At 39.5% G+C, this 9,455-nt stretch overlaps 1 protein-coding gene across 3 annotated transcripts; it reads left to right on the forward strand.

Annotated features, from left to right (window-relative positions):
- Positions 1-407: 407 nt before the first annotated feature.
- On the forward strand, positions 408-3,653 carry LOC148010958 (CBS domain-containing protein CBSX3, mitochondrial-like). 3 transcript variants are annotated; one of them, XM_087671402.1, is made up of 6 exons: positions 408-666; positions 1,632-1,909; positions 2,001-2,082; positions 2,687-2,760; positions 2,868-2,928; positions 3,100-3,653. In XM_087671402.1, the coding sequence occupies exons 2-6, from the start codon at positions 1,652-1,654 to the stop codon at positions 3,240-3,242; spliced, it is 618 nt and encodes a 205-aa protein (XP_087527528.1). In that variant the 5' UTR covers positions 408-666; positions 1,632-1,651; the 3' UTR covers positions 3,243-3,653. The 3 variants fall into 3 exon arrangements, with proteins under 3 accessions (XP_087527528.1, XP_087527530.1, XP_087527529.1); XM_087671403.1 differs by lacking the exon at positions 408-666 and adding an exon at positions 697-867; XM_087671404.1 differs by lacking the exon at positions 2,687-2,760 and having other exon boundaries at positions 412-666; positions 2,884-2,928.
- Positions 3,654-9,455: the final 5,802 nt, after the last annotated feature.

Raw genomic sequence — 9,455 nt, forward strand, 5'->3', positions numbered from 1 at the left:
TTGGACTAATAGTTGGGCCCAAAAGTCCATTGTCATTACTATTATCTACAATTGATGCATGTAGGTCCTCCTCTCCTCTCTCTATTATTGAAGGAGGCACACCACGATGTCCATCTCCCTATGCATTCTCTGCATCTTCAGCCAAGGAAACCACATGTGTCAGGTACATATTCTTATCCTATGAAGCCCTCATTTAGATCCCGAAACTTTAGTGTGCCTCCTAGCAAGTTATCAATTGCATACGAAAATTCAAAGAATTGGGACGTGTGTGTGTGTGTGTGTATTTTACATTAAATCTCGGTTTTAAAGAACACTTTGCTAAACTCGAGCTGGCTCTAGGACAGAGTAAACCCATCTTCTCCCAAGCACTCCCAGTCTGCCGTTTCGCAGGACACGGGTACTAAGGCAGCAGTAAAAAGAATGGAAAGCAAATAGCAAACCTTTTTGTTGGGACTTGGCAGTGTCATGTGGATAATGCCCATGATGATGCCACAACATGATCTCTCATTCTCTCTCTTCACACCCCCCCTTCTCTCTCTCTCTCTCTCTCTCTCTCTCTCTAGGGTCTGCCTGTACAAGATGCTTGCGACATAGCTTAACTTTTGCGGCGTTCGTGCAACTTGGCTGCTCAGGAAGACGCAACACTGTCACGCAGATACTCTACTGGTAAGAGCTTCTGATCTCTTCCTGTTTTTGACTGTCTTAGAAAGAGCTGCTCTTGAGAGAGGGAGAGAGAGAGCGAGAGTGAGAGAGAGAGAGGCTTCGCTTTGTGCGTGGAGTGCCGATCTGACCAGCCACAGTCCAATAACTGTGGCTTTTGCACAGAGCAGCGGCTCATTATTCTTCTACTGATTTACGATACAGCAGGTCGTTTTATTGCTGTTTTTGGTTGGTTGCTTGCACATATCTTGCCTTGAGACTTGCCTGTTTTCAGATCCTTGCAAAATGGCCGGCTGCAATACAATGGCCTCTCTATATCCATGTAGATAGATGCATGTTGGTTGCTGATCTTGCATGCATAGTCCAAGGATGGAATCATCCACATCACTTATCACAGCCATGGTCGGAGTCGGAGTCAGGATCACGGTGACCATGAAATGCGTTTCACCAAAGTTGAAATGTGAAACAAGTTTCATTAGCTGAGTCACGATCACGGTAACCATGAAATTCGTTTCCCAAGGTAACCTTGAAAAGCGTTTCACCAAGGTTGAAATGCTAACCAAGCTTCAGTAGCTCAGTCAGGACCATGGTAACCATGAAATGCGTTTCACCATGGTTGAAATGTGAAACATTTTTCACTACTGAAACATTTCAGTGTAGTGTTTCACCTATCTGTTTCACTACAGAAATCAGAACAAATTTTACCACAAATTTGCTGAACATATGTATTTTAAATGTGTTATTCAACCGTTTCATGTGGCGTTTCACTCAGGATGTACCCAAGGGTGAAACATTTTGGGCTGAAATGCAACGTTTTGGTAGCAAAACATATCAGGGGTGAAACAATTTTGGTTACCTTCACAGGATGCTCTAGAAATTTTTGTCAAATGGCTCTGTTATGCATGATTCTTAATTAATCTGCATGTGTCATAGTCTGATCCGTTTTCTCACATTTTTGTGAATGGATATAGTCATTGTATTACCGGCCAAAATGCAAGCAATTGCCAGGTCTTTCTCCATCAAAGGAAGGCTTCTCTCAGAATCTGTGCTGCAACATATTCGAGTTGCCAGCCCCTCTGCACGACCTGCCATTTTCCAGCGGTCTGAGTCTGGAGCCCCTGAGCGCCTGGAAGAGCATGGCTTTGAAAGCACAACTATTTCTGATATTTTGAAAGCCAAGGGTGAGAAAGCTGATGGTTCCTGGCTCTTCTGTACAACAGAGGACTCAGTGTACGAGGCTGTGAAATCTGTGAGTAAACGTTTCAGGAGAACTGCCTGGCTGATGGACTACAATGATCAATAAATTGTTTGGTTGCTGAACCACTTGCCCTCCATTTCAGATGACTCAACACAATGTGGGGGCTCTTCTGGTGGTAAAGCCAGGTGAACAGCAGGCTATTGCAGGGATTGTCACAGAAAGAGGTGAGCATTCCTTTGCCATTTTGTGGTTTGTGCTGTTACTTGTTCATGAAATACTTTCATTATAGTCTGGTTTCTGGAGACTTGTAGTCATCCTTGCATTGATATTCCTCTGTGAAAGCATGATCACAACCAGCTTGCCGAATAGATGATCTGTGTTTGTCAGGTTCGGTTTCTAGAATCAGATCAATTTAGTTTCTTTAATACCATCCAGCTCTGCAAGTCTCTCAGTGTAAGATAAGACTGCAAGTTTCTTTATGTACATGGGACTGGAGATAGTATTGGCACAAATACCGTCCTTGTATCTACCTTCATGTGCTTATGTGTGCACCTTGCTGAATTCAGTCCATGGTATGAAATCTCCTGTTATTTTATCCATCCTACTTACTCTTGAGAGTTGAGCTTGTTTTAACCTTGATAAGAAAATACCTCACTTTTTTCTTAGATCTATATATACTTCACAGATCTTGAAGAAAATAAATCATACATATCCTTAACCTACTTCAAAGGAAGTTAATGAACGATGCTTGTCTTGTCCTTTTCTGCATTATGTTTGCATGGCTCCAAGTTGCTAGTCCAAGTGTGACAGGTAAAAATTCTCTTTCAGATTACTTGCGAAAGATAATTGTGCAGGGTAGGTCATCCAAAACAACCAAAGTTGGTGATATCATGACTGAGGAGGTATGAGTGTTGAATGTAGGATCAATGAGAGAATTCATGGCTTCAAGTGAGTATTTAAGTTTTGAATGGGCTTACTGTGTTAATATGTACTGCATTCTGATTCTCAGAATAAGCTTATCACAGTGACTCCAGAGACCAAAGTTCTGCGAGCAATGGAGCTGATGACAGGTTCTTATTTAATAAATGTGAAAGTTGCACGATTTGTAAGTTATTTTATAATGCATGTCTACAATAGTGTTTATACTGGTTGGTTGGGCAGTTCAATTTTGGTTCTCAGCTGTAGCATTATAATGTAATGTTTGCTTGGTAAGTGTTTTAAGCAGTGCTTTATCTTTGCAGATAAAAGGATCAGACACATTCCAGTGATTGAAGGAAAGAAAATGAAGGGAATGGTTTCGATTGGTGATGTAGTGCGTGCTGTGGTGGATGAACATCGAGAAGAGTTGAAGCGCCTGAATAGCTTCATTCAGGGTGGATACTAAAACAGAAACATATCAATATGGTTGTTGAAATGGGATTCAGCAATCTTGTGCTTCAAGCCCCAAAACCTGGAGATCACTGTATCCATATAGGTTTCACTGACTTCAATTGTCTTTGGAGGTTAATAGGCACCATCTGCTGTTGTCACCAGTGGTCTCTTTGTGATGACTTGGGAAATGTGAAATAATGAGTGATGCAGTAATTATGGGATGATGTCCAAATTGCCTATTGTAGGAAGTCTTGTATATTTCTACAAGTGTTAGAATAATAGTTGAGAGTGCTAGTAAGGGCCTCTGATGTACATAATGTAGATATTGCATAGCTTGGTATTTGACCTCTCGTCTCATGTTTCTAACACTGATGTTTTACTTTTTTAAACTTATGCAGTGTTCTCCTGAGGTTGTGACTGTGAACTATTGGACAGACTTTATGAGTAGGAGCTTGGACGTGCTTGTTTCAGAACAGGGAGAAGTTCTCTTAGTTGGTTCTTTGTTTGCCTTTTCTTTAACCCTGTTTTTTCTTGGGAGGGGTATGGATGATGGACAATGTGTGGACGAAACATGTGTTAACATGCATAGGATAATTGATTGGGAGTGAAAAACCATATGGGGAAGTGGATGATCAAAATGCCTCTCTCTCACCAAATTGGCACTTGAAATACAGGTATTGTAGTCATAGAAGCTGGAGCAAGTAATAGCTGACCTTCCAATGTGACAATGTGATCTCTTCAACAGAGATCCAGTTTTGTTAGCAAATAGAGTGTGTGCTATTGAGGTATTTGTCCTAGGCACAGTATATATTGTTAAATCAAATATGTACAGAGGATCTCACTCACCATCAAAATATATTTTGAGCTAAAAGAAACCTGTACTAGAAATCTTTCATAATAAGTATTGATAGAATGGATTTGCCTTTGGGCAAAATGAGGGTGTTGCATTGATTAGTTATACTTGTGATTTCTATGTTGAGCTTGAGGTAATTGTCCCATCCTAGATGCAACGTAAAGAGATCATTAACTGCTTGACCCCATCCGCAACCATCAACTAGATGGAGGCTGTGAATTAATTGGATAATTGAATAGAGCTTTTGGTTGATTGTGGATGCTTCCGACTTGCGTGGAATGTACAAGTGTTGGATTGCTTATAGACATACGGACTCATAAATATCCTTCGAATCAAGTCGTATTTATTACCAAGGTTTGGCAAAATACTCCACATAAGAGACGTGAAACATCATTGAGTATAGTTAATAATATGCTGTGTCTTTGTTGGAAATCAATTGTAGAGAATAAGATACTGCAAGTCACAAGTACACCGCACTACCACTAAGTAGTGCATATTGGTACTACTTTGGGAAGAAATGGAGGTTGGAAACAAAAGAGATAAGATATTATACAGCTCTCAAAAATAAGAGCCTTTTTTTTGTCGCTTGCCAATGGTAAAAACCAAACCCACTATTAAGAGCAACCAATAATTTTGGTGGCAACTTGATATGTCAATTGATGCTATTTCTACCAATTGTCCATCTTTGAGTGCTAATGTTCTATTTGTGAATTTCTTCTTGTTTGATTGAGAATTGTTTTGAGTCTAGTTTCTTTAAAGGTTTACAATATTATGAGAATATATTTTACAATACCTCTATAACGGGCATATCAAGTAAAGGAGTCTCAAACCTATAGGTGAGCCTTGAGATTGCCAAAGTCTTTCTTTACTCTAGGTCCTAAGATCAGAGATCTTTGTCCCCTCAAAACCACTAGGATCTCCTCTTGAGTTGGTTAGAGGAGAGACTATTTCTCAAAAAGCTTATCATTCTTGCCCTTGCAAACCTAGCCAATTACCATAGCCCTCACAACACTCGAGATTCTATAACATTGAACATGCCTCATTCCTAAAAGGGTAGTCTTCATACTAATCCTATGATCAAAGCTTGCTTTTTTCATTCAACCTTTAATGTCATTTAATGGTTTTTGTTCATATTACTATTTGTTCATGATACGGTATTCAAAATTTATGTGAGAGTGAATCTCCATATTTGACTTGCACTTTTTTCCCATGTTTTGAAATGTGGTATTGGAAAACCATTTTCACCATGAATATATCTTCTTTTTCTAGATGAGGCTTTTATTTTTTATAATAGTATTCCCTTTTGTAACTCCAAAGAGGGATATTCTAATTAGGGTAGCAAGAAACTTTGACATACTAATGTGAATAGTTGATGCCATGAGCTAGTTTGATAGCCTCTTATTCAAAACCTAGCACAACCATTGTGTCTCATCATTCATGTTGAAAGTCATGGCTATGATGTCTTTGGAAAGGTCTAAATGGTGGTTGCTTCATATGTCTCACCACCTTCAAACACCCTTGGTGGCAAGCTCTCTTGCCTTCTTCAAACTCTCCTCAAGTGGCTCTATTGTGGGATAAAACGTTGTTTGAATGCCCAAATGATATATGGCAAGAAAAGATCACCTCTCCCATCTTTTGATCCCCTCATTTGGCATTATCCATAATCTCCTTCCACGCATTCATCAATGCTTGTGCCACATGCAAGCTCAAATTTATTAACCTTTGCCAAGAGAGTAGGACTTCTAACCAACCATGATCCTTTAGGGTGCTTCCTTTCTTTTGACTCTTATTAGCCACTCCTTAACTAGAGATGTCTATGGTTGGCATCACTTCATTCGCCTTAAAGCTCACAAATAAAAGCATTTGAGACTTCATTTTGGACTAGGGATACAAAGGCCGTTCTCGTTCTGTTGTGTAGTCACCAAAGACTATGGAATTGGCCTTTAGACATTGTTATCATCTCTATGGTCTAGAAGGCTACTTCCTTCCTTTTGAGCTTTACTAGAAGATAGTCATAACACAGTATCAAATCCATGTAGACTACCATAGATGCCATCAAAATTTTGATAACCAACCTCCCACTGATTGTATGGAGTCGACTGTTCCACCTAATCTTCTCAATTACTTTCCCCTCAAACCAATACACTCCATAATGTATTGTAATACCAACTCCCATTAGATAAAATACATAAAGACTTGGCTAGGTCCAATTATCTTAAATCCCAAGTCAATCAACCATTATGCCTACTCTCTCCGATTTAAAAAGACTAGTTTTATTTGTCTTTCACTATTCAATGTGGCAAATAACTTAGAGAATTGATCATAAACCTTTAGTAAGTCATACACAGGTTCCTTCTTTACTTAGATGAAGTTGAAATTACCTTCCAAGAAGAATCAAGCTATAAAAGTGTCTCTTTGAGGAAGTGTGGTTCTTATAAGTCAATCCTTATATCATAACAATCTAATAGTTGTGAGGTGTTGGTAGTGTTTAACTAAGCTGAACATCTTCTAGGGAAAATTATGTGAGCTCCAAGGGCTTGGTAGTAGAGGATTGATCGATTCTTATTACAGAGTGGATTCCATTGAATCAGATCATGATCCTAACCAATCATATAAGGGGGAACACATTCTCAACACCTTGAATCTTTGGGAGCTTGTTACCCTACCTATGCTCCAAAGGATCCCATGGAGGGATCCTCGTCAATGGTTCATGCAACCCTATGAGATTAGCTCAACTCAAGAGCCCGATACTTCCTTTTCATGGAAGAAGCTTGTGTCCTTGATCATCAAAAGACATTTTTGCCCATAGGATTTCTTTAGAGAAGAAGCTTCAAATGCTCATTAGTGTTGACTCTCCTCCCATGAAGGACCACATCAAGGATATAAGGGACGAACTTGCATCCCTTGGGAGAATGATATCTTTAGAGGATATGACCATGATTCTCTTAACTCAATTGCCACCTCCTAGGCATGACATCTTCTACAATAGCCTTTTGACATTGAGGATCTGAGAGACACTTCCTTGGGAGGACCTTCCACCGCTTGTCTTAGAGAATAATGAGCAACCTAGAGAGGTAGGAGACAATGGATCCAACTCCACAAAGGCCTTTATAGTAGGTGTCAAAGGGGGGAAAAGGAAGGAGGAATCAAAGGCAAAGAAAGTGGAGAATAAGACGGATGAAAAAAGAAGCCCAAGTGTCCACATTAAAGGAAGGGTACAAGAAGGGTAAAGCTAGAGGATATGAAGGTTGCCCCAACCACCCCAAACAAAGTTTGCATCTTTATACATGTTTTTGCAAAGGAGGACATAGCTCTTTTTTCTTTCACAGAGGAGAAGCCAAAGCTTGTGGATAGCGGGGCCTCTTCTTACATGATTTACATGCCCTCTAGGATTGGCTTCAAGGATATGAGATCCAAGGGGGGATTTTCACCATTGGTGACAACTCTTTCATACAATTTGTGGATTACAGAGGATATAGGTGTTGTTTGCTTCTTACACATAGGAGAAGCCTTGTCTCATGTGGATAGTGAGGCCTCTTCCCATATGACTCTTCACATGACTTTCGTACCATTTGTGGATTACAAAGGAGGATATAGGTGTTGTTTGCTTCTTCCACATAGGAGAAGCCTTGTCTTGTGTGGATAATGAGGCCTCTTCCCACATGACTTTTCACTAGGATTGGCTTCAAGACATGAGATCCAAGGGGGATCCATCACCCCATCGCTGACAACTCTTTCATAACCATTCATGGGGAGTGGGGACCATTCCCCTATTGCTAGGGATCAACAATCCTCTTCCACCAAAGTTCTTTATTTACCAAATTTGGGGTTTAACTTATTATCTCTTCATGGTCTTACACAACTAGGTACACATGTTGTTTTCACATAGAATGTAGTTATGGATGATGCATCTATAGGAGCGATTGTTTGGATAGATACATAGGAGGGCGGGCTTTACAAGCTCACAACCTAAGCCATGTGAGGACTTTCCACAAGCTTGGGCTACTTTGGCATGCTTTTTGTTAGAGCATTGCATAGTATGTTGTGAATGCTTGTGTAAAGGTTTATAGGGTATTGAAGTACATGGCTATAGGATGTGTAGTCTAATGGTATAAGTTGGAGGCTTGTAATATTAAGTAAAGCTATAAAGGTCCAACATTAAAGGCATGGCATAAAGTTTGTTAGGTTTAGAGTGTGCAATACAAGGGATAAGTATGGTGAGAGTTGTAATGCTATGTTCTTTTTGTGATGGTGTAAGTTTGAAAGGGTAGCTATGGTTCAAGGGACAAGATCTCGTGAAAGTACCATGTGAGGTGTAAGACATAGAGGGTGTAAGGCTCTAAAGATTAGTGAAATAGTAGCTATTGGAATAATATTGTAAAATTATAGGGATAAAAGGAAGTCATAAAGGTATGCTTTTCGAAGATGTGGAAGGTGGTAAGGTTTATGACTTTAACAAATGTTACTTAGGGGTGGCACATGGATAATTGCTTTAAAGGTACAAGGTGTAATGGTACATGGTGCAACCATTAAGGTGTAAGGTTTATGGTGTCGTATAGTGTAAGGGTGAGGATGTTATTAAATGTTATTAAGGGATTGTACATGGATAATCTCTTTAAAGTTGTAATGTGTGGTGTAATGGTATAAGCCCAAATGATATAACACTATAGGGTGTAAGGTATGTTAAAGGTATGTATCTTATGTTAGCTAGTAAATGTCTTGCAAAAGTATGAAGTTGTTATCGAAAGGCTGATAAACACCATGTTTGTATAGCAAGTTTGTAAGGGTATGACCAAAGTATGCAAGTATTGGAAGGGTTTGTATCATGCAAGGTTTTGGTCAATGTAAAGCTTTGTAAAGCACACTATGTTATCTCTGATTGTGTGGAAGTTTATAGGGAATCCAAGTATATGGCTATAGCATGTATAGTCTAATGGTATGGGTTGTTGGAGGCTCGCAATATTAAGGAAAGTTATAAAGGTCCACGATCAAAGGCTTGATGTAAAGATTGTTTGGTGTATAAACTATGCAATACAAGGGATGATGTAAGGGACATGTATGGTGAGAGTGTTATCTCTATTTGTTAGGTGTAGAGTGTGCAATACAAGGGATGATGTAAGGGATGGAACATAAGTGTTAAATGTTCCTTATTATAAGTGTATAATACTTTTGTTGGGGGTAAAGGTGCTTGTGCTTAACCACTTGTGTATTCATTACACTGACAATATCCGCACACTTGCACACTACAAGTAGTGGGTGCCCATCACTCTCACTTCATTACTTATTCTTTTAGTGACATTTGAATAAGGGAAGGCCGATCACACATTATGAATGTTAGAGTTCCCACATACGATGTCTCTCTCTCGTGCTCTC

The sequence above is a fragment of the Lygodium microphyllum genome, chromosome 29 (assembly GCF_053477565.2).
Source record: "Lygodium microphyllum isolate KBCC chromosome 29, Lygodium_microphyllum_v1.1.10, whole genome shotgun sequence".
Taxonomy (NCBI): domain Eukaryota; kingdom Viridiplantae; phylum Streptophyta; class Polypodiopsida; order Schizaeales; family Lygodiaceae; genus Lygodium; species Lygodium microphyllum.

Excerpts from the sequence above, each read along its gene's own strand:
- LOC148010958 (XM_087671402.1), top strand. The coding sequence starts at position 1,652 with ATGCAAGCAATTGCCAGGTCTTTCTCCATCAAAGGAAGGCTTCTCTCA. Across the intron at positions 2,761-2,867 it reads GTGATATCATGACTGAGGAG|AATAAGCTTATCACAGTGAC; the intron begins GTATGAGTGTTG and ends TCTGATTCTCAG. Across the intron at positions 2,929-3,099 it reads AGCAATGGAGCTGATGACAG|ATAAAAGGATCAGACACATT; the intron begins GTTCTTATTTAA and ends TTATCTTTGCAG.